The sequence below is a fragment of the Tauraco erythrolophus genome, chromosome 12 (assembly GCF_009769465.1).
Source record: "Tauraco erythrolophus isolate bTauEry1 chromosome 12, bTauEry1.pri, whole genome shotgun sequence".
Classification (NCBI taxonomy): domain Eukaryota; kingdom Metazoa; phylum Chordata; class Aves; order Musophagiformes; family Musophagidae; genus Tauraco; species Tauraco erythrolophus.
This window is the reverse complement of record NC_141476.1, coordinates 489,731-513,113: the sequence shown is the minus strand read 5'-3', so window position 1 is coordinate 513,113 and position 23,383 is coordinate 489,731. Positions and strand designations below refer to the sequence as shown.

Genomic DNA, 23,383 nt, shown 5'->3' with positions numbered 1-23,383 from the left:
CATTACGATATGTACGAGGACAATACAGTATTGCTTCTGCGGCTATAGCAAACACTTTGGTAAAAGAGATTTTTCAAAGGCTTTTTCAAGGCTCTCCCCTGTGGGTATAATGGGGTGTTCTCCAATTAACTGCCGTGGAATCAATTAAGTTATTGCTCAATTCTTCTGGGAAATTCCAACCAGAACTGGCAAATGTTTGAGATAAAGCACTGAGCAGATGGACTGCTGATGTGCTCCGAGATGCCAAATATATTCTTTTTCGTTACTGTCGGAAGACAGTCGGGCTTCTGGGACAGACACCCCAACTCTCCTGCACAGATCTGTCTGGCCAGCGTGGAACCAGGAGGACGTCTCCCGCGCCAGGAGGGCACCAACAGGCACGGACACAGAGTAGCCCCCTGCCCCGCGCCACTGTCCCTCCGCACGGCTGGGGCTCTCGTGCTCAAGACAGACAATGCTGAACCGGCTGGCGACCGTCACTACGGCTGTGCGAGATGGTCAGAGAGAACAGCAAAGAACTGGAACGGCGTCCAAAACCTCGAGCCATTCCGGTTATTTTTCAGCTCCCCTACGGCTCTTTTCTCAAGCCTGGTGAAAACGTTGGTCGGTGCTCGGGCCTCAGGAAAGGCGAGCGGCCAAGTCTGACCACACCAAAGCCCCAGGCAGAAGCGGAGAAGGAACTGAACTCAAGGTTGCTTTTCCACACTCAGACCTTACAATATGCTGGAGTTTGGCAACCATTAGTGACCGTTGGAATGGCCACACTGGGAGGCATTTAGGTCCTCAGCTGTCCCACACGTCCCCCGTTACCGCTGCGCGCTGTGCTGAACTCGCGCCCGCAGCAGCAGCGATCCGATTCTCTTACTCTGAGATAGCTGTACATGCAGATGGACATCCAGTTGGTGAGCATCTTCTCCACCACAGATTCTGTTCTCCTCAGCATCAGCTTGGGGTTTTTGGAAGCTGAAGCATCTATTAGATCCACCAAGAGGTCCTTCATGATGCTGGTATAATACTCCAGTTTCCCATGCAACGCAATGGTAAGCAGGGAGGCCAGGTTACACCTGAAACACAGAATTGCGTATGACTCAAGCAACAATCCCACAAGACCAAACTGCTGACTGGCATTAAAAGAAGCCAAAACACAAAGGCAGTTATTTCAGACAATTCTCATGAGCCTTCTCAATGGTGTTAAAACTTCAGACCCCCTTTCAGTGCTGCACGACCTGGGGTCAGCTCACACCCTCTTACTGGTAAACCAAAGCGTTCAGGGATACAAAGGCTCATGAGTGAGTCGCTCATTGTACCTTTTGGTGCTCTTCAGGGCAACGCAGGTTTACAGCTGTCTGTTTCTAATAGGAAAGTGGGAGGCAAGTGTCACTCAACCTTCAACTGACATGCACGGCTCCAGACACGGGCAGGATTGCTTACAGGTTAGGAATAAATCGGCCTGCTCCAGCTGCCAGGTCTTTTGTTCTGAAGATCATACCTATCTCTAACAGCGAAGTCCTTCTGTTGCTCGAGAGCATGGACAAAGACGATGAGAAAGTGTTTGTTGTTGAGTAAGGTGGAGAACAGCGAGATTCCTTCTTCCATATTGGGTCTGCAGTTTTCAGGGATCTAAAGAAAAATTTAGAAAGCAGTGTGAGAAAAACCCTGCTTGTTGTTTTGCTCCAGCTTTCACTCTTCCTGACTGCAAGGACGTCCCTGCTGAATGCAGAGGTACTGAGCTAAAGGCCCCTTACTCCCTCTGCTTGACGCTCTCCTGGCCAGAGCACGACGTGGCACACGGTGGCATCAGAAGCAGCTTGACCAGTGAGGCAGTGGCCATTCCTCTGCTCAGCCCTGCGAGGCTACCTGGAGCACCGGGGCCAGCTTTGGGCTCCCCACCGCAGAGCAAACTCGAGCAAGTGCCGCTGAGGGCAGCCAAAACAATTAGTGGGTGTACACAGAGGGGTGGAGAGGGCTGGGTTTGGTCAGCCTTAAGAAGAAGTGGTAAGGGGAGATCTTACCAGAGTCTTCACTGCCCTGTGGGAGGGCAGAGAAGACAGAGCCAGGCTCTTCTCTGCCGGCACAGTGCTAGGACGAGAGGCAAGGGACACCAGACGGAGCATGGGACACTGATTAAACATAAGAAGGAGCTTTTCACTTTTAAGGTGGTCGGACACTGGAACGGGGCCCGAGAGGCTGTGGGATTTCTGTCCTTGAAGATATCTGACACAGATGGACAAAGCCCTCGGCAACTTCATCTCATTGGAGCTGCTTTAAGCAGATCTCCCTTCCAACTTAAGCGACTCTCTGATACTTCAGTTCCTACTTCTTGTCCACATGAAACCCAGCTCTGGGACAACACCAGCTTTTACCAAGTCCCTACTTGGGAGGAATCCCATCTGTGGTGAGCTGTGTATGGGATGGAAGTGACACACAATATGATACACTCAGGAAGAAAAGCCCACAGTGGAGCGGAGGAGGATCTCAGGACAATGCTCCTGCATGCGAGAGCAGATCCGCAGATCTGCCTTCTCCAATCAGCCAAACCTGAGCTGATGCTTATTTGTGTTAATTGTTTTGAGTAATCAAGCATCCCCCCAGCACCACAAGAAAACGCATGGCATTGCCAACACACGCAAGCACTGTTAGCAACCACTCAAAAGCATTGTTCTGTTAGTGGGTTACTCACTTTCCATTCCCCCACCAGGAGCGGATGAGTTTCCTGGGCCTGGGAGCCCACCTGGGAGCTGAGCTGCTGGGACGGCAGGATGTAGCACTCCTCGTAGAGCGAGGAACACTGCAACCAAGCACAGCGTTAGGGCAGGGTGGCTGCTCCCCCCGGGACCTCCTCGTTCACCATGCACCACAAGGGAACAAGACGGAGAGACGTGTCAGCGGGACTGAAGACCACCCGTTATGAAGAAATGCATTGGTACGTTTTATGAAGCCTTTAAACACTTTGCAAGAGCCTCTTGAACGAGCAAACACCACAAGAACGGGAGGAGGCAGATGTCTGCGCAGACACAAGGCTGTTAGGGGAGGGAGACTGCAAATAGACTAATTTGACAGCTAGAAAAATCCCAGAAGAGAAAGCATTATAGAAGACGAAGTCAAAATAGAGGAGTACTGGGTGGTTTAACATATGTAACTTTTGAAACAGATGGGAAAAATGTTTAAATCTCCAACATTCCTACAGCAACCTGAATCTTAAAGACTCTAGTGAGCAGATATAGAGAGACTGAATAACTTAAAAACCTGAGTAATAACTACTAATGAAACACTCTGCAGTCATAAATCATCATCTCTCTCCTCACCACTGAAATGCAGCTGCCTCAGGGGTGAAATACAGCTGCTGTTAAGGGTGCAGAGCGGCCGGCGGGGCAGCCGTGATGGGAATTACGGCACCGGCGCGTCTGGTGCGGCGCTGGACGAGGACTCTGGGCAGACAGACTGGGACTGGGCGCCCGAGAGGCGTCCCACTGGGAGCACTGCGTGCCCAGCCCTCGGCAGGGAGGAGAGGAAGGGGGAACGGAGACATCTGAGGCGCTCCCGAGGGCCGGCCGAGTGGCCGGGAACGTTCGGTGGCACACTGTGAGGAGCAAAAAGCCCCTTTCCCTGAGCCCTTCGGCCTCAGCCTCCCCAGCAGAGCAGGGTGACACCGGAGCCCCTGGGAGAAGGGGGAGTCCCCAGCACTTTCTGCTCATGCGAGAGCGCGCTTTCTGGAGAGGGTGCCCATTGGCATGAAACGGGCGAGCCACAGCGACTGCTGGGACGGTGCCACCACCAGGCTGCTGCCATGTGTGAGCAAGGCCAGCCGCACACCACACCCCAGGAGCTGCAGTGCTACTTTTGGTGATAATTGAGGCTGAAACTCGTGATGACTAAATATATAACAGCGGAATGATTTTGTTACGCTGTACTAACCCGCGGCAGAGGGAAAGCAGAGCCCTGATCTGGTGAGGAGGGGCCCGGGAGCCATGAGGTGCCCGTGAAACGCGGTATCGCCTTACTTTGGGGAAGAACGTGCGGGTGACAAAGTACTTGTACTCCAGGAACGGGATCCCCTGGCTGCGGTTTAACTCCTTGGTCAGGTCTGTCATGTCTGTCTGCAGTTCCGCAAAACCTTACACAAAGGAAGAGACCCGCAGATGGTAAGAGCTCCCATACTCCACCAGCTGAGACAGTAAACAGGCTGGCACTGAAAAAACGTGTCATGTCTCATCTCTGCCTGCTCGAGCCCTTCCCTCGAGCGGGCTGAAGCAGAGTTTCCTGAGGAGAAGCAGGTTACAGCTGGGATTTATCCGTCAGCACTACATGTCGCGTCCCACCGCATGCCAGAGAACACGCTCCCCCTGCCCCGAGCCCGGCCCCAGCCTGGTGGCACCGGACCTCAGCCTGCACGGAGTCACGGGCCGCAGGGACAGCAGATGCCAACACTTGGACTGCTTCTCCCATCGCTCTGGCAGGAGCGTGCTGCAGTTTGCGTTGCACCTGATCCTTACGCACACTAAAGACTAGTGTGGCCTTCAAGAGACCCTCTGACATGGCCAAGGGCCACTCACCCCGAGACAGGGAAACCAATGGCACTGGAGACCAGTGGCTTGCCCAAGTCAGGCAGCACGACAGCGGCAGAGCCCTATATCCAGCCTCGTTCACAAACCCTGTCGAAGCTCAAAGGCGATGACAGAAATTCTCCTATAAATAATTCTATAAACTTCTACAGAATAGGAGGTGAACGGCTCCAACCCACTATTCTGGCGTCTCCCTCCCAGTCCTGGCTCCTCCTCGGTGCCCAGGACGGTGACTTACCTTTGCGGATTTCCTCCCGGATCTGCGACTCCATCTCCTCCATCTGGAGCAGGGTTTTCTGCCAGTAGCGCTCTGCTCTGCGGCTCTTTGTGCAAAACACAAAGAGAGCTGGAAAAGAGGAAGGGAGAAGCCTTTTGGACTGGGGCTTAGAAGCAGCTGCAGCTGGGATCAGAGCGGTCCTCTGCTGACACGGGCGCGGAAATCTCAACTCAGTGTTGGATTAATCCCTACAACAAGACTGGTATCTGATCAGACAGTTGTTGATTACCTGTAAATGAGTAAAACCAGCTGGAATTTGATGATCATGCTCTAAGTGTCATCTTCAACTTAGGTCTGGGCTGTCTATATTCACCTTAACTGTATATTCATGTATTCCACCTGATTAATGAACACAGATTTTAAGACCTTTACCACCTGTATTACAGTGTTCATGCCTGACAGTCTTCCCATGCCTCCAGAAATATGTTTCTAGTGACGGGTGGTGCATTTAATAAATAATGTGCATTATAACCTTTATTTTAAAAAAATGAAATCCCTATTAGAAACTCCTCATTTACTGTGCACTGACAGGTTTCTTGCTGCACAGTCATTCTGGGCATGCGATAAGAAGACACCCCAGCCAGAGGACACAGGCGTGTTGCACAGCTTCCACTGAGGTTTGCAAACTGCTATGTCTGCTCCAGATCCCCAGCGAAGGATGCCTGCTCTGCTCTCCATGCTCTTTGCCAGGCACCTGTCACTGGCTGAGACCAAGGACAGGACCTGGGGCTTGGGGGACCTTTGGTGTGGCCTGGGGCAGTCACACCTGGGAGTGAGTCCTGTTCAAGCCAGTACGAGTCCCAGGCCAGTCTCCCACGCCCTTCTTTATTTTGTATTATAGTAGCTACTAAGTGTTTGGGGGAAAAGGGTAAGTTTATAAATATCCCAGGCTCAAGTAACAGAACTGAACTAAGGATTCAGCCAGCAAATGCTCCATGCTGCAGGAAGCTTTGATCCCGGGAGCTGGCTTGGCCCTGTACAAAGAAGTGGCTATGGCTACTTGCTGCACCCAGACCAGTTTCAGACACTGCACGAGTGCAGCACTCCGAGGTTTCCTAAGGTGTGAGTGAGTCGTCCGCACCCCTCCACAAGCAATGAGAAAAAACCCTCGGCACAGCCTGGAAACCCATCGTTCCACTCCCTTACCTACGACAGAGAGGACCAGCAAGATGCTGCAGATGACAATGGAGACGATGATTGCAGTCTCTCCTCCCCCGAGGTGCAGCATTGCGATTGTGTAGTTGAATTTTCCAACTTGGATCTAGAGAGGGAGGAGGAGGAGGGAGGAAAAGCAGAAGCTGAGTATCACATTGCCAAGGGGCTCAGAGGTCGAGCCAGGAGGGACTATGGGCAGCGCTCGGCAGACCTTTGCCCAAGGACGCGCTGCCCACGCCGGCTCAGCCCCCAGGCTTCGCGGGGAGGCCAGGCTGTGCCTTTCGCTGCCGGACCTCGGGGACTCCGCATGCCCCAGGAGAGCCCGGCTCCCTTCCCGCGTGCTCTGGTGGGATGCCAAGGCTGGCTCACAGCAGGCTGCAGTACTGCAGCGGTGCCCATCCCAGGGACACCACAGGGCTTCGGTGGCACATCATGTCCCCACCGTACCCACCCCAGGGCTTCGGTGGCACATCGTGCCCCCACCGTACCCACCCCAGAGCACGAGAAAACCCTTTCCTAGAGAGCGCACCGAACCATATAGCACCACTGGTACGACTTCTACTAGAAAACCACTTCCACTAATCATCCGGCTTTGCTCTACCCCTGCGCGGCCGTCGAATCCCATCTGCGCTCCCCCCTCCTCCACACGCAGACCTGCTGCCGCCGCTCAGGAGAAGGAGGGTAAAGAAACTTGGAAGTCTTTGAAATACAAATAAAGTAAGGGCATAAAAATAAATAATAATGAGACCAGAGACGAGCAATGATCTTGCGGCTAAAGCGGTGGGCTGGGTGTCAGGAGGTGTTGGCTCTGCTCCCAACCCGTACTTCTTGTGACACCAGCACAAACCACTTGAGCTCAGTCCCTCGGTCTCCTGACCAGCAGCAGGGAAGAGGCCAACACACATCACAGGCAGGCTGGAGAGTTTACTCGGCGCTGTTTATAAACGGCTCTTTAGGGCCCTGGGATGAAAGGGATCAACAGCATCATCTGATAAGGAAAAAACTCGTGACCACGCAAGTCTTTTGCTTCTGGAAATGAGAGTTTCACTTCTCTCAAGGAATGAGAAGAGAGAGAAGTTTGAGCAAAAAAAATGAAACGAGGTAGGAAAAGATGGAATAATCTTATGATTACATCTGTGTCACGGAGTGCCTCTGGGAAAAGTGCACACTGCGGTTACACTGCAGTCAGCTCTCGGCAGCTGGGCAAGGCAGTGCCATGGACAGGGCCTTCCCACCATGTCCATGCACCAAACAGCGCATAGCGCCCAGCTCCATGCCCCTGGACCACTGGAGAGGGCATCAATGCTGCCAGCTGAAGGCATCCAGACAAGCCCCCTCCACTGGCAGGAGCAAGACTGTCACGCCGCAGGCAGCGCCGGCTGCCATCGCTGGTGTTAGGAAAACCCTCGGCGCCTCTGCAGGACCACACGGCCAGGCTGCCGTGGCGCTGCGCCCCGGCGTGCCCCTGTACCAACCCTCAGACCGACTCTGGCACTGGTGGTTTCTGGGGTGGTGCCTCCGGGCAGTGACCAGCACTGAGAGCTTCAGTCTGTTCCCCAGTGGGTGCTGGCTGGGAGCCGAGATGCTGGATGGGTGCAGGGAGCCGCGAGCGCCGGCGAGCGTCTGCGGAGGCTCGTTTGACAGTCTGCACAGCACCCTGCCGAGCCTCCAGACTTCCACCGCCTGCTTCCGGAGTGCCGCAATGAGGCAAGTCCTGGATGCGTTTTAAGTCTTTTTTTTTTTTTTCCCCACCAACTCAACCTTTTGCATTTGCCAGAGGAGAAATCCCACGCTTGCTGTTTAATTCAGTGTTTAAACAGTTTGGTCATGAACAAAAATGGGTTTGAAGGCCTTGGCAAGCGTCTCGTGTTTATTTGGACAGGTCTACTCAATACAACTTTCTGTAAGGGGAACTAATTAGGCTGCGGGTTAAATGGCAACATTTCCCGTCACCAGCACGTGGAGGGGGTACAGAAGTCACTGGGGTCAGAGGACACCCTGCTCCCAGGAAGAGCTGTCGGGGCTGGGCAGGACCCCCTGGGCATGGAGCCACCTCAGCGGTCCCAGGAACAGTGCTCCGGCTTAGGGGATGGAGCAGTCTTGCAGCCTCGCAGCCTCCCAGGGTGTGATGGGGATCCCCTTGGCACTAAACTAGACCAAAACCAAGCTCCATCTCACCTAAGGCACTCCTAAAAGAGCTACTCAAAAGTGGCCCCCAAAACGCAGGGAGCGTCAGGAGCCCCATTGTCACCGGCTCCATCTCTCTACAGACAGCTCCTGCTGCCCCGTGCCACTTGCTAACACGGACCTTCACAGAACAGCCATGCCCAAAACCACCATCAGAATTAAGATCTACAGTGGGACACGTTCTAGAGGGCTGTTTTCCTGTGCTCTGCGCGCTGCAGCTGTGAGCGGTACCATCTAAAGAAGATCAAACCGTGCAGCCCCAGCAACAGGCTCTCAGCTCACCAGAAGAGAGGACTGGCACCAGCAGGAGGGGCTGCCGCAGCCCCGACAGCAGCCCCTGAGGCAAACCAGGCAGGGACCACCGCGCAAGCCCGCCCCGTGTCGGCACAGCCATTGCAAGGATGTTGTAGAGGCAGCTGTTGGCCACGGAACCACCAGCAGGTGCCAACTCAAACCACCTCCGAAGGTCTAACAAGCGCGCGCAGACGCGAATACAAGTTGATTATTTAGCTGCGCTCTCACCGCTGGTACACTCTTCACAGCTATGTGATACTTTCAGGCTGGATATCATTGTCCTGCTTCCTAGGGACCTACTAGGGCATTCCCCTGGATGTTTTATGTCAAATCAAGCCTAGCAAACTCAGAAATTCCTCTTCTTCCCCAAAGGGATTTCCCTGTTTCTCAGTCCTTACTAAAACCAAAATTACCCTATTTAAAACTTCCATTAAATTGACTTGGGAAATTCTGCTACTTCTGCATTTCCCTGTTTCCAGTTTGCAACCGAATTTTATACACCACAGGCTGTAACCAGTCAACTGTCAGTGAACTGGTGGTGCATCTTTGTGCCTTCCTTTTGAGCAGTGCAAGTTCACAGCCGCCTCCAGTCCCTCCGCAGGCTTCCGCCTCCTCCCTGCCCACGCCGCAGCTCCCGCCTGCTCACTGGGAGCACACGGGCTGGGAGGGGGCTGTGGGGTCTCAGCCCATGGAGACGGAGGCATTTTCTCTCTAGATATGAAGAGTCAAGGTCACATCGCTGCATGGCGACAGGCTGCACATGACATGAGGGAAACTGAGGGCAAGAAGAGCAGTGAAGTCAGTGGAAAAAAGGACAGTAACAAAGTTTTGTGAATTTTGTAGACGCAAAGACGAACAACAGCCCTGAACACCGAACGCTTCGCAGTGACATAACAGCAGCCACTGGGAAGCAACAGGACACTTTCCAGCCCTGCGTACTCCTCTGGCCCTCCCCGCTGCGGCTTAGCGCAGCTTGGCGAGGCTCGGATGCTCACATCCACTTGTAGCTCTTCTGCTGGAGGCGGGAGGCCCCTGATGGAAAACCGCGTGGAAATCCCCCAATGCATCTCATGAGGGGCAGAAAGAGAATTACTGCAAGTGACAAAACCTCACATGCCTGGGATTTCACAGCGCCTTACGAGAACGGGTAAGATCTTCCCCCCAGCCTACAGCAGTTAACTCAGCAGCTGCCGGTGCCCACGATGCAGAGCACGGCAGCCCCTCTCCGTGACTCAGGGCAGCCTTAGCCCTGGCTGTGCCTGCACCCCGCCACCAAGCCGGCCCAGGGACCGCTGCAAATGCCGCGTGTTTGTCCACCCTTCCGTCTGTGCCACTTTCTGCAAGGCTGCCCGTGAGCCCGGCAGGTCCTGCCCGCACACGGAGCTGCCTCTTGCACACCGGGGTTTGCCACAGGGACCCCTTCGGTGCGCTCGGAGCGTGGAAGCCCCTGGAACTCACCGTCACGGGTAATTGTCTTTCTGAGGTGCTCAGTGACTCGTTGACAGAGCAGTGGATGACTTTGTCCGAAACAATCTGGATCTCGCAGGAGATAAGGCCAATTTTCACTTGGTACTCGTTGCTTTCCAGGCCCAGGCTGTCAGGCTCTTTCTAATGAGAAAAACAGAATCAGGATGTCAGTCTTTAGAGCAGCAGCTGGAATCCCAAAGGATTTTCCTGCTTTACTTTCCATATTCTCTGCTGTTTTTCAGACCCAAGAGGGCTCTCCTCACCAAGGACGTTTTTCCAGCATTCCACAGGAAACCCAGAATCAGGCCATTCCCCATTTTCCTGTTCCGCATTCCTTACTCAGCATGGGGCACCGAACGAGCAAGCCCCTCGTGGAACCCAGGAAAACCTGCTTTTGATCTGCCTTGGCTGCGCACCGCAGATAAGGACCTCAGCGCCCACCTGGGAGGGGGGAAGGATGCACAACAGAGAGGGACAGCCGGGGGATGTGCCTGCAGAGCTCCAGAATGGGGGAGTGCGTTTCTGAAGCACGCTGCAACCAGTGAGGATATCCTGCGGTGAACAATGGCCTTTGAATTACTGTTGCGCATTGTCCACTCAAGTGCTGTACCCCAACTTCCTTGTCAAGTGCGCTGAATTCGGTAGCCAAAGGAGAAGAATGCACGACCTGTTTCTGCAGGAATAAATATCTATTGTCAAGACCTTCTGGAGTACCTGCCTGATTTCAGGCCAGTGCATTGTCGTTCTTTCTCATGCATCCAGTACTTTATTTAGCTTCTTGCTAGCAGCTCTCTGTCGTCTTGCCTCACCGGGCACCCTGGGGTCAGGCTGCATTTTCTGGGGCAGCCCGACGCAGGCGCTGAACTGCCTGCTCCTGCCTGGCTCCTGCCTCTCTGTCCGCACCCTCCCCCTTCTCTCACCCACGTTTTGGGGCAGCCCCTGTGTGGGCACTTAGGGTTGCAGAGCTGCCCGGCAGGGAGCAGGCAACACCCCGGAGAAGCAGAGCTGCAAATGCCACTCTCTTACGTGTATAACCAGAGTTAAGGGCTCGCCAGGATGGTGCTTGATCCACTTCTCCTTCTTGGCAGTGAAGAACTGGGGGTCGGCATAGTACTCCAGGCTGAACTTGCTGATGTGCAAAGCCTCCTCGGGGTACACCTCCTCATCCAGAGCCGGGCGGTCATCTGCGTAGAGGCGACCGTTGAGATAGAAATCGACGGGCGCGGGCTTGCTCCCCACGGTGACGTTGGTGGCCGCTGGAGCGGGGCAGGTGATCACAGTGTCAGTGTGGACCTTACAGCTCTGAAAGCAGGAGAGAGCATGCACATCAAAAAACGACATCCAGAGTGCTCCCCACTAGCCCTGCTCCCCGCCCCATCCGCAGCACGGGCTGGGGCCTCAGCTTCGCACCCCAAACACCTCCAGGCAGCGGCATGAGCACTGCACCCAGCTACCAGGTGATACCCAGCAGGGACACCCACCGTCTGCTCTCTGCCGATGCCACGGACCACCATGGACACGTTCTGGACCAGCTCAAAGCCTCTTCCTTCCAGGGTGATGATCCTGCCCCCGCTTCGAGGAGAAGGGAAGAAAGAGGGTGACTGCAGAGGACAGCACAGAGCAGCGAGGTGCCATGGCTGGGTGCCGCCTGCCGTCGCTCTCCCAGGGATGTTTCCCAGCTGCTTGAGCAGAAAACGTAACCTGACAGCCAAAGCCTTCCTTCCACTTGCAGCAAGTGCCCACGCTGCTACCAAGATGTCAGGGGAGGAAGGAGGAGCAGGGGCTGCTCTGGTGGAAAGGGGGGACCTCTTCCAGCAGCAGCAGCAAACTGTCCCCCCTTCTCCCACTGCCCAGAGGAGCAGCCTGTCTCTGCATGCCAGGGTGGGCAGTGGGTTGTCCAGGCCACTGGCAGTGTAAGGGGTTAACCTCCAACCCCTCAAAGCCATGGCCAGGAGACATTCCCCGTGTCCCTGCCCCACTGTCTTGGAGAAAGAAGAGACCCTGTGAAGGCTGACAGGGACCCTGCCTCTCCCAGACACTTCTGATTTAGATCAAAATGTGAAAGTTGTTTTGTGTTTTGGATCTGCTGCCTGGGGAATGGGAAACATGGGCCTCTCAACGTGCAGTCAATTAACGACAGTAACGAGGGCCCTGATGCACATGAGACTGGTAGGCAGAGCAAGGGGTGGAGAACCACTACTGCATGTCTGCTCCGGAGAGCAGAAGCTATGCCCTGAGTTTACCTTCCCCTTCCTCCGTGTTACATTTCATCTGTTGGAGTATCTGTCAGGAACAGTCGGGACTTACAAATGCCATTGTCTCAAGACCGCTCCGGACACAGCGACTTTGGGTCCGAGGCCCTGAGAGTCAGGTTGGCTGAAATCTTTTACAACGCTGCAGATACCACCACGTCGTTCCGATCCACGTTTCTAACTAAGAGCCTGTCACATCTGCAGACTAGTTTACAACTTCTGTTTTGTTTTAAGCTTCGCTTCCACAGCTTATTTTAGCAATTGGTAAGGTAGATCAGATCCAGCTACATTTTTACACAATTTATTGACCTCTCATGGTCAACACCCAGCAACGCACCGGAGCAGCCCAGCTACACCAAGCAGCCTGAAGGGAGAGACTGCTGTCACGTTCTCAGTGCTCTGAAATTTGGAAACTGCTGCAAATATGAGGAAGGCAGATGAAGGTGACAGAGAAACACCCCGGTGGTTTCCCTTAGGAACACGGGCAGTGACGTTCTCCCACTGTCTCCAAGTTCAGATACCGCTCTCGCCACTCAGCACAGTTCACAAGCCCGCGAGGAGCTGAGGTTGGCTGAGTCACCGCCGTGCCTTGTCATTAACTTTCCCACAGCCGGCATCTTTGGCACGGCGCTTGGGAACGCCGAGACACGGCTCTGCTCCAGGGGGATCGGGCCATCAGAGCCTGCGGCGTGCTCGCGCCCGGGCACGCTGCCTTCGGCGCGGTCCTACAGGCACGGGCACCGCACTCACAGGTTTCTTGGTCAGCCCTGGTCTTTGTAGGCTCCACAGCCAAGGGAGGTGGGATTTCACCACAGTATCCAAAGGAACAGAAGCCTGAGAGCTCACGGAGAGACATAAAATTAAAAGCAACATGCTTTAAAAATGAAATACAGTGACCTCAGGGAAAGCTGAAATCCAAAATGACAAACCTCAGCTTATCCTCCAGCAGTTTTGCTGCCAAGAAAAATCCTCATCTCACAGAGCCCCCCACGCGAACCTCCCTAAAGCACCCACCAGGTGTATGCAGTGCAGTTACCAAGGCTGACCTTCTCCCATGTTTTAAATGCACTGAAATGAGCTACGGACAGTCCTGGTGTGTGACACCTCTTCTACTCCAGTGCTGGGGTACCCCAAAGCACCCTGAGAGCACTCTTTGGTGCCCCTTTCGTACCTGCCTGCAGGCCAAGTGTCACATGCCAGGGCTGAGGAAGCCCCTTTCTCCTGCAGGACCCTCTCCCGCTCCCCCAGAGCCGACTCTCTCCTTTGCAGGCAGATGCAGACACATGCCAGCTCTGAATTGAAGTCCTGATGCTACACCAGCATGGCACGGGGTGCCGCTCCCGTTCCTGCCGTGCTCCAGTGACCCTGGGGCTCCTGACACGGGGTTTGCTCTGCGCCTGGATGCACATCCTGGAGCCCAGGCAGGATGAGCTCGCCTTGCCTGCCACGGGCTATGCCAGCATACTCCGATCAGCTCTGCGCTCTGACGGGGAGCGCCGCTCACTTCTGCATTCAGCAAAAATTCTGACGGGGAGCGCTGCTCACTTCTGCATTCAGCAAAAATTAAGAGGCTGATCTCAACAAAGGCCACAAATCCTGGCAGGGGTGGCCGTCTGCTGCGGGAGGGATCTCACCTGATCTGGCTCTTTTTGGGGTTGATGTCTGATATAATCGGGTTCTTCTCATACTTGAAGGTGATGTTGTGGCTGGCACAAGACTTGTTCTCGAACTGGATGCAGACTCGCACGGCTGTAGTGAGCTCTGCCGACGGCATGGTGCAGGTGATGGTGCTGTCGTCGCGGCTGTGCAGGGAAAGGCGGGGTGAGCTGCGGAGCCACGGCAGACCGAGCGGCCAGAGCCAGGCGCCGTGGATCCGAGCACCCCTGCGGCAGCAGGGCAGATGGCACACACAGGCAAGAAGGAGCTTCCGCTCACGTGCCAATCGCCTATTAACTACACTGCCCGCTAACGAGCGATGCTCGGCGTATCCCATCCCGGGCTGCCAGACCGACTTCCCGCACAGCCAAAGGCAAGGGCAGTGCAGGAGGGAGGTGGCTGCAGCCAAGGGGGCTGGTGGAGATGCTCCACGGCTCAGCAGCAGCATGCAGCGGAGCCCCCCAGCAAAACCCCAGCTCTTCCTCATCTCCTGGGGGACAATATCATCCTTCCCAACACTTCGGCTCCTGTCACCAGCTCAGCACCAGCCCCCAGCCCCAGTCCCACCTGACGTCAGTGCACTGCTTGGATGTATTGACGAGGATGTGGAGCTCGGAGCCGACATCCAGCCTGCTGCCTCTGATGGTCACTCTGGTTCCTCCAGCCTTTGGGCCGCTCAGGGGAGCTATGGATTGCACCACAGGAAGCTAAAAACAAAGGGGAAATCTGTTTTCTAGCCTGGTAAATTCACAGTTGGATACTTCACACTGCACATAGAATTGCTACAGTAAATTTAAGTATCCAGTATTGTGAGGCTCTGAAAGAGCAGCACAGCAAGAGCTTTCGCTGGCAGGGTTTCAGAACAAGGGGAGAGGTACGAGTGCTGAGTGAGATCATATAAAACCTCTGTGACTCTCTGCAGTCCCTGAATTCTGGCAACAAATGAGACATGAGTCCAAACTGGAGCCCAGGATCCCACCAGTCCCTTGAGATTTCCAATGGAGGGTCCAGAGCTGGCGACAAGGTCCATCAACAAAAGGAAATTTCCAATTCATTCCAGCTCCCACCATCTCTGCCCTTCCAGATCCAGTTTCTCCTGAATGCAAAGACAATGCTAAAGCCCTGCTGGATGATGGCCTGGAGATCTGTCAAAACAGCCACCTGGGTCTAGAAAACTGAGTATCAAACTCCTTCTTAAGGAAGCTTCAAATCTGAGTCTCTCGAGGCGACAGGAGCAAAAGGGGAAGTTACTTTGCCTCTCGCCATTTTCAGCAGAAATTAGCATGTATGTTATCTGCATTTGCAGCCCCTGGAAATCTTCCTGAGATTCATGGGCTTACGGCTTTGATAACTAATGCAGCGCTGAACCCTCGTGTCTGCTGCACTGGGCGCCCCGGGAGAGTCTGCTGGGCAACCGCCCTGCCCTGCTTTGAACGGGACACCAAGGGCAGAGCAAATAATTCTTTCAAGACCCTCCCACAAGGCATTCAGCAATTCCCTGCCAAACGCGGCAGTCCTGGCAGCTCCAGACCCGCCGGGTGGCGGAGGCTGGCCGCAGCCCGCTCACCGCCACAGCCCGGCGCCGCTGCCGCCGCAGAGCAAAGCCGCAGCACAGCAGACTGAAGAACGTGGGCTAAGCTGCTCCGTGCTGCCGGGTGATAACGCCCTTTCCTGTCAATCCTGGCCACACAAACATGCTTATTAATAGCTATCCTTGCCCTTGTCCTACACACAGACTGCTTTATCCCTCTACAGCTATTTCCTCTGTTGTTTCTGATCATTACCCGTTTGCACAGGATTCATTCTGTCAATTTGTGTTTCTCTGAGTGTCTGCAGGCAGCTGCCTCCTGCCCTTGGCCCCTAACCTATGCGTTCGAATGTGCCCTGACAACAACAGCAGAGAGGATTATTGATGCTCCCCAAAGCCCTCCAGCTCTTCCCCTCAGCAAGGGCCAGCGGCTGCTGCTCCCAGTGTGCTGCCAGCACTGATCATCTCCATCACAGCTTTGGCAAATTCAGCTCATTTGGCAAATTCGGCTCATCCACAGCCTGCTATAAGGTCCTGGAGAAGTCTCTTGATTGCGTTTCTCCCTCCTCTTCAGCAGAATTGAAGCTGAATTCTGTCTCTTCTAGATATATCTAACAGGGACTCTGAATGATGTAGCACACAAACAATACTTGATATTTTACAAAGGACCTTCTTTGGAAGGGCAGTTCTAAAAGTCTTTTAAACTTTTTCGGGTAAATTGCTATCAGTGCTCAAGCTCAGGTCTCACCCAAGACCAGCCCTGCATGGTGCAGTCTACTCTATCTTCACAAAGCGGGGCACTCGCTTGTCTCCTCTCCAAGCTTTGCTGAGGTAGGCAGACACAAGGCAGCTTTCTGCTGTGCCACCGGAGCAGAAACGGCTCCTCTTCCACTCCCAGGACAGCCTTCTCCTTACGCTGCCCAGGAGCTTCCAGCACAGAGCTGTCCCGGACCCGTTCTGAGCTCAGCGGCTGCTCCTCTTGCTCTGTTCAGCGCTGGTGCTCTCACAGGTGTCTCCGGAGAGGGCTTTCCTCGCATGCCGAACGCTGGTGCAGATGCTGCCCAGCCCTTTCCCACTCTTCAGGCTCTTCTCCTTTTGTCAAGCAGACAATCATCCTGGCAGCTGGTGATGTGCCGAGTTGGCACACACGTCCTGACGGCCATGCACCAGAAATCCCAAACCCAAGGGCTGCCACCAGCTCACACCCCCGTGCTACCCTGTTCCACTCCAGACTGCCGGATCTCTAAGGTGTTCTGGATGTGAACGTGAACACCTGAAAACGACAGGAATGGGTCCTGGCGCAACTGTCCTCCCGGGAACCACCACCGAGCTGAGTCTGGCAGTGCCCCAGCCCCGCCGGCCCCCTCTGGCGCTGCCAATCCCAGCTCTGCCACAGGGCATGGATGGGGCTGTGCCGTGCCCGTGCCTGCTGCACGCCGCACAGACCTCCCTGAGCCAACACCTCATGCGGTCACAGGGTGAGGATCACACCCCAGGACCCTGCCCCGAATTCCTCACGATGGCTCCGATGCCGGTTCCTGGGGCTCAGGTCCCCTCTCATGCCACCAGCCTGCAGCACGGCCTGTTCTCCCCCAGCCCACGCAGCAGCAGCACAAAGGCTCCGAGAAAACAGCCTGCCCTGGGCACTCATCCCGGTGTGCCTGCCCTGGATGCGCGGGATCGCCTGCGGGTAGCATCTCGCCAGAGACAGGTGCTCGTAGGAGAGAGAAACACACGGATTTCTTTCAGGTTTCTAGAGATGAAAGTTATCTGCGTGAGACGGTACAGCGCAAAGCTAGAAAGGGCTTTTCTTTCTGTAACCACACAGGGGTAGCTCAAGTCTAACCCCCCCCACATTATTCTCACGCAAAAACTAAGCCAATCTCTGCAGCAAAAACCAGCAGTTCTGAACCACGCGAACCCGCAGCACGTAACTCACACAGCACAAAGAGACTTTGCAAGTTGGGAAAAAATCTCACAGGCTGTAACGGCGCTTTAGCAGAAGAGGAGGAAGAAAAAGGAGCCCATTTTTACAGCAGGAGGAACAGCGATACAGCCAGGACAAGTGACAAACCGCGGCGGGAGCTGGGATGGGGCGTGAGGCTGTGCCCGATGGCACGCCAGCGGCAGGTCTGCCGGGATTTGCCGGGTCCCGCTCCGGCAGCCAGAGGTGAGCAGACACCTCAGCTGCTCCCCTGGGACCCCACGTACTGCGCCGCAGACCCTCTTTCCGAGCCGGCCAGGGGTGCGGGGCCGCGGGCTCGTGTTGAGGGGTGCAGGAACCACCCAGGAGGCAGCTACTCACCACGTAGGAGTACCGCTCCCTGGACTTCCCTTCCCGGCTCACGTTAACCGTTACCACATCCGAAAATGCCTCCTGAGCCTCCCCGGTCCGGCACACGATCCTGCGGACAGGAGAGAGGGGGTTGGCAGCCGTGCCACGGCGGAGGGGCCGCCCCACCAGAGCAGCAGGGCAGAGCCCACGGCCTCCCCGTCATCCGCGCTCTGCCCAGGGGGCCGGGCAGCACCAGCGGCCCCGTGTCCCGTCTGGAGCAGGTCACCCCGCTCCGGCTGGGGCGCAGCGTGCTGGGCAGCCCGAGGCAGCGGAGGGAACGGGACGAGCGACGGAATCGGGAGGGACGGGCACGGGCAGGGGACACTGGGGGGGACCTCCTGCCAGCTCCCCCAGCACTCACGTCTCGGAGACGACGTATCGGTGGGGCAGCGGCACACACTGCACGCTGCCCACCCTGACGGCATCGAGGACATCACTGAAGCGGCGGCCCAGGTTCCTCCCGCGGATGGTCAGCAGCGTGCCCCCCTCCAGCGGCCCCTGCAGCGGCTCGATCTGCGGCACCAAGGGAACGGTCGGAGGAGAAGAACCAGGAAGGCTTCCTGCCTCCGTCCCCGAGCCTGCACGCGCGCCCACGGCCTGCTCGGCCCCATGAAGAGGACAGCATTGCTCCTCAAGCTCCCGCTGCCCCCGGAGCTGGCCCACCGCCACGCTCCCCGTGCCGCAGCTTTGCAGACGAGAAGCCATCGCGCTTCTGCGCTGGGTTTGGTCAGGGATTACTCCAGCTGCAAACACACGTGGGGTGAAACATCGCTCCTTCCACACCACACCTGCGAACGAAGCTGGGGCAGAGCCAGACCCAGAGACACACACTGGTGCACTGGGGAGAGCCCTGCCATGGCATCTGTAAGGGCTGTCCCGAACACAGTGGGGCCCTTTGGCACAAAAACAAGACAGAACGTGTCCAAAGCGTGGCCAAGACATCAGCACTGCAGCACCCCGGGGAACAGGATGAGTCGGGCGCCGTGGGCGGAGAAAGCTATTCCCCATCCACCTCCGGTGCCGCTGGCTTTGCAGCGCGCAGCTGCTGACCCCACTGCTGCGCGGGGACAGGTGCCGGGCGCGACACCATTCTGCCGTGCGAGGGGCGTCCCTGGCAGCATGGCTGCGTTATTCAGCGGGTGAGACAAATCTCTCCAACTCAGGATCAGCTCTTTTCCCTTCGCAAAGGCACTGGCACACACTGCCAGCACGAGGCACCCGCTGCCCAAGCCAGCGGGAGCTGGCCAGGACCCAGCACCAGCTCGGTGCCCTCCTTTGCCAGCTGTGTTGCCCACCCCCAGGAGGGCTCTGCGAGGGCGGGTGCTTGCGTGACTGGAGCATTTGGATTTGCCAGCTACTACTTGCTAAGGAAATAGCAACAATGTCCTGCGATGCTTTGCGACCTGAGCTGTGGTTTCCTTCCATTATTTTCTGGCGAGGTGCTGATAACCCTTGACACGTGCTGGGGAAGGACAGGCTCGCGGGGGAGCGGGAAGAGGTGGGTGATGGGGATCCTGCAGCCCCTCCACGCAGTGTTACAGCACCCACGTTTTGAGCAGCTGTCGCTACATGCCCTCCTAAGAAGAGCAATCCCATATCCTTGCCCATTTTGATGTTCACATTAGCTCTTTTGCCTCTCCAGCATCTCCTTTCCTAGGGAGCTCACTTGAAGTTTTGCTCTAGGTACTTTCTTTGCTACTTGTCAGGGACAGATTTGTTGGCTCGTACCACACCGCTAAGCAGAACTCCAGATCCAAATGCCCTCAACTAACATTCATTCAACTACAATTTAAATAAAACTCATTTCAAAATGCCTAATGCCAAAAGGTCCCTCTGCCACTCTTAATCTCAGCAGAACTGCAGAGCATATGTGCCTGGAGATAGGGCTCACGTTCACGTTTCAGCTACGCTCCATTAAATGCCGCTCCTGATAAGAATCCTCCAGCCGACCCCACAAATCTTTCTTGCTTTTACCAACTCTCGGAACCCTGGGACATTTCAGTTGTGCTGCTGTTTTTTCCCACTAACACGACGAAGGCTGGATCTCGTCACTGGCGAGATGTCCTTGGCACTGGGTGACTCACCAGCACAGAAAGGCAGTGAATAATTCGGTGCTGATCTTGACCCTGACCTGCACCAGGGACAAAGCGCGGTTCCTCCTTTGCCCGCAGCCGGTTCCAGCCCTCCGCGCCACCCGCCGTGCCCGCGCGCACCCTCCACTTGCACTGGGCTCTCACCTTCTTAATCTCCGGAGCCGGGCAGACGTCCGAGGCCGGGGGGAAATCGCTGTGCAGCCTGCAGCTGGAGCTGCCCTCGCTCCAGACGCAGCGGTGCCCCAGGTCCTCCCTCCCCAGGCACTGAGAACAGTCGGTGCTGCCCGTCGCACAGTTGTACACCTCCACTAAAGCATCAGAGACAACAGAACACGTGAGCACCTGGGCCTGAGACTTTCACAGTGTCGCTCCGCCTGAAGCATCCAACAGACCCCCGGGGTCCCCCCACCTCCTGACTATATCAATCCAAGGAACACTGGAAATCCAGCGGCTGAGCAGAGCAGCTTGCACACGCAGCACGATGAGGCAGCACTTGGCTGCCATCCTGAAGATTTCCCAGAAGGACTGGGTGCTTGTTCTCACTGCAATATAATTTAGCACTTTCTTTTCCTTTTTCTTCCCCTTGAAAAACAAACAACACCCAAACTCGGAACCTTTTGTCAATTTATGCTACATGTTTCCAACTCTCAGCATCCACAGGGGAAGCTGCTTGGCAAAGCTGGCTCCATCCTGTTAGCAAAGCAATCACTTTGCTTCCACGCTGACAAAAATCGGATGGCTCCAGTGCTTTGTACAGTATTTACAGTTCCTTTCCTTCCCCCTGGTGACCGCAGGCCCCCTTCATTGACTTCTCCCTTCAGATCTGCTCAGCTCAGCTTCCACATCGTTTCCCTACGCCGCTTCCACCTCTTCATTAGCTGGTGCCCTCGGTTACATTTCCTCTCCAGCCTAAAGACTTCTGCCGCAGGAGCATGGGCATCCGCTGAGATAAACAGCCAGAAACACTCAGGAAATGTTGCTTTCACACCCTTCTCCCCAGAGGAGACTTTGCAGGAGAACATAAAACAAAGCAACAGTCACATTTTGCACCTCTGTTCACGGGAGGATCTCAAGGCGCCTCATAAGCAACTAATGCATCCCGCAGCCTTCAACGGTCGGCCTGTGCTCGGGCTCACGGTCTGCCTTGGGCTCACGACGCGTCACCGGCACCCAGGGACTCTCCCTCTCTCCGCAAAAAACGAGCTTATTTCACCTCATCTTGAGTCCACCCAGTGAGTTACACCGGTTGGCTCTCCAACCAACGGCAAAGAGCTGGGATGCCTTCAGTGGACTACCAAAACGGAGTTTACAATAAATCTAATAAATATTGAAATAATAAACACTAATAGCAGTAACTCCATTAAAGACAGTACAAAAGAGGCACACGTTCATAACCACCCAGCAGATCTCTGTCTCTGCTTGTCTCAGCCTCTCTAACTTTACTCGCACTGATCTGATCGAGGCGAGGAGGAGCCAGATTGTTCTAACCATCCCTCGGGATCTCCAAATATTCTGGCAAATCCAGACCGCTGCACACAGAGCCCGTGTAAGCGAGCTCTTTCTCTGCCCAGGAGGAGGGGGGATCCCACCACGCTCCTTCCACTGCCATGCCTGTTCCCAGCACCACCCACGCCGAGAACTGAGTCTCCTCTTCCCCTCGGAACAGCCTTCGCTCAGATCTCCAGCCCTCTCCTCGGGTTACCTCTGTGTTTCAGAAACACGGACACCCTCTCCCTTCTGCGGGGAAGTCGTGTCCCATGCCCACCCGTGCTGGTGTTTCAAAGGTGATTTCACCAGCACGTCCCGTGCCCTCACTGACAGGTGAGACCTCAGCCGCTGCCTGCACTCAAGGACGGGGCTGGACTCTCCCTGGGTGTACAGGGGCTGCCCGTGGGCATCCAGCTGGTGTCTGGGCACGTGTTCACCAGTGTAACTCTGGGTAAACATGTTTTTGGCATGTGCCTGAGAGAAAGAACCGAGCTGTGCCCGGCTGATCCATGGTCTCTCTCCTGAACCCAGGAACTTTGCCAGGATTTTAGAGCCATTCGAGCTGAGCAGAATAAAAGTATTTTCAACTCAGACCTGTCATCATCTCTGGACTGTCGATAAATCTGTCTGGTCTGTCCTTCAGCTGAAGGTTCACTGGGAAGAGATGGCTCTTTTCTGATGTGTGGAGCTGCACATAAAAACCAAGTAAACAAAAGCTTAGAAAATGCAGTGAAATAGGGGGTCCACACGCACGCTACACGGATCAGTGTTCCTCGTGAGGCTTCTCTGGCCACTGCTTCTCAGTACAGGGGGTCTCATCGTTAGCAGAGAGGAGGAGAAGGAAGGCTCTCTTCTGTTTTAACCGTTCCGCTGCAGTCCCCACGCAGGACATGGAGCACACCGCAGCGAGAGCAGAGCCCTGGGCTGCTGCTGGTTTTAGTGGAAACAGACAGGAACACTACCAGACCGAAGCCAGTCTGCGCGTTTTCAGTGCTGGGCCACAACACAGAGTTCCACAGGTGACATGATGGGAAAGTGCCCCTCTCCAGCATCCACTCGCAATATTCCCATCGGTGGCAGCCCAAACGTCTGCTGCGTTTCAGAGGCACAGTTTGTCCTCCAACACCCACACTCTGCTCTTCGGTGAGTGCCTGAGCATTTCCTCGGGCCAATTCCAAGCTCAGAATAAAAGCTGCAGAAATAGCAACGCTCAAAATGGCCAAATTTTTGGCCTGAACTGAACTCCTCCCATTTAGAGAGGTGAACAAGCAGCTTATTCCCCAGCCCCAGCGGAGCAGGGGCGGGAGCCACCGCAGATCCCCGTGGAGTGGACAGCACAGCATCGGCAGCTCGTGAACACCCCTCCAGCACCAGCACACACAAAGAGCCTCTTGCCGGAGGGGAGAACCCACTTTGCACTTTTTTCAGCTGGAGGCAGCGCCCCAGCCACTGGGTGGGAGGTTGGGGGCAAGACCCTCCCTGCCCTCGGAGCTGCCCCGTGCCACCGGCGGCCTCGCCCCGACTCACCAGCACATGTACGCACTCCACGGCAGAGGAGTTCACCCACCGGGCTTCAAATGTCCTGTCGGTCCCAAAATGGCACTCCAGAGCTGTCTCCTGGGAGAGGGAAGACAAGGGCAGAACTGCTGCAACAACAGTTTGGTGCAGTTCTCCGTCTCAGTCAACCGAAACGCCATATGTCAGCACGTGCCATGTCTCACCTTGTTTCTGCCGTCAGCACCTGAACTGTGTTCTAGTCAAACGGGAGATCAGAACCCGATACTGCAAACGGGGCTGGAGCTGTCCCTAATTAATCCTGTTACACACCTACACGTAAAACTGCCACAGGCTGAGCATTGCACGTGGAGCCAAGCCCCATCCCTCACTCCCGTCCGGCGGGCTGCTGTAAAGTGCCATGACTGGGTGTGGGGCAGCTGCTCCTGGAGCCAGAACACGCGGCACGTGCAGAGCAGGAGATGTGCCTGACCCCCAGCACTCAGAGACCAGGAGATGTGCCTGACCCCCAGCACTCAGAGACCAGGAGATGTGCCTGACCCCCAGCACTCAGAGACCAGGAGATGTGCCTGGC

General features: G+C 55.5%; 1 protein-coding gene across 1 annotated transcript in view; it reads right to left on the bottom strand.

Moving 5' to 3' along the window:
* Window positions 1-23,383, bottom strand: part of PLXND1 (plexin D1) — a 78,738-nt gene that overhangs the window by 19,552 nt on the left and 35,803 nt on the right. Inside the window, exons 10-25 of the mRNA XM_086619245.1 lie at window positions 22,822-22,911; window positions 21,889-21,982; window positions 19,951-20,114; window positions 18,075-18,226; window positions 17,684-17,783; window positions 14,418-14,557; window positions 13,829-13,996; window positions 11,424-11,514; window positions 10,969-11,244; window positions 9,934-10,083; window positions 5,986-6,100; window positions 4,801-4,908; window positions 4,002-4,114; window positions 2,681-2,788; window positions 1,490-1,620; window positions 866-1,064 (exon numbers count right to left, since the gene is read on the bottom strand). Of these exons, the coding sequence (XP_086475371.1) occupies window positions 866-1,064; window positions 1,490-1,620; window positions 2,681-2,788; window positions 4,002-4,114; window positions 4,801-4,908; window positions 5,986-6,100; window positions 9,934-10,083; window positions 10,969-11,244; window positions 11,424-11,514; window positions 13,829-13,996; window positions 14,418-14,557; window positions 17,684-17,783; window positions 18,075-18,226; window positions 19,951-20,114; window positions 21,889-21,982; window positions 22,822-22,911 (2,199 nt within the window). The remainder of the gene's footprint in view (window positions 1-865; window positions 1,065-1,489; window positions 1,621-2,680; window positions 2,789-4,001; window positions 4,115-4,800; window positions 4,909-5,985; window positions 6,101-9,933; window positions 10,084-10,968; window positions 11,245-11,423; window positions 11,515-13,828; window positions 13,997-14,417; window positions 14,558-17,683; window positions 17,784-18,074; window positions 18,227-19,950; window positions 20,115-21,888; window positions 21,983-22,821; window positions 22,912-23,383) is intronic.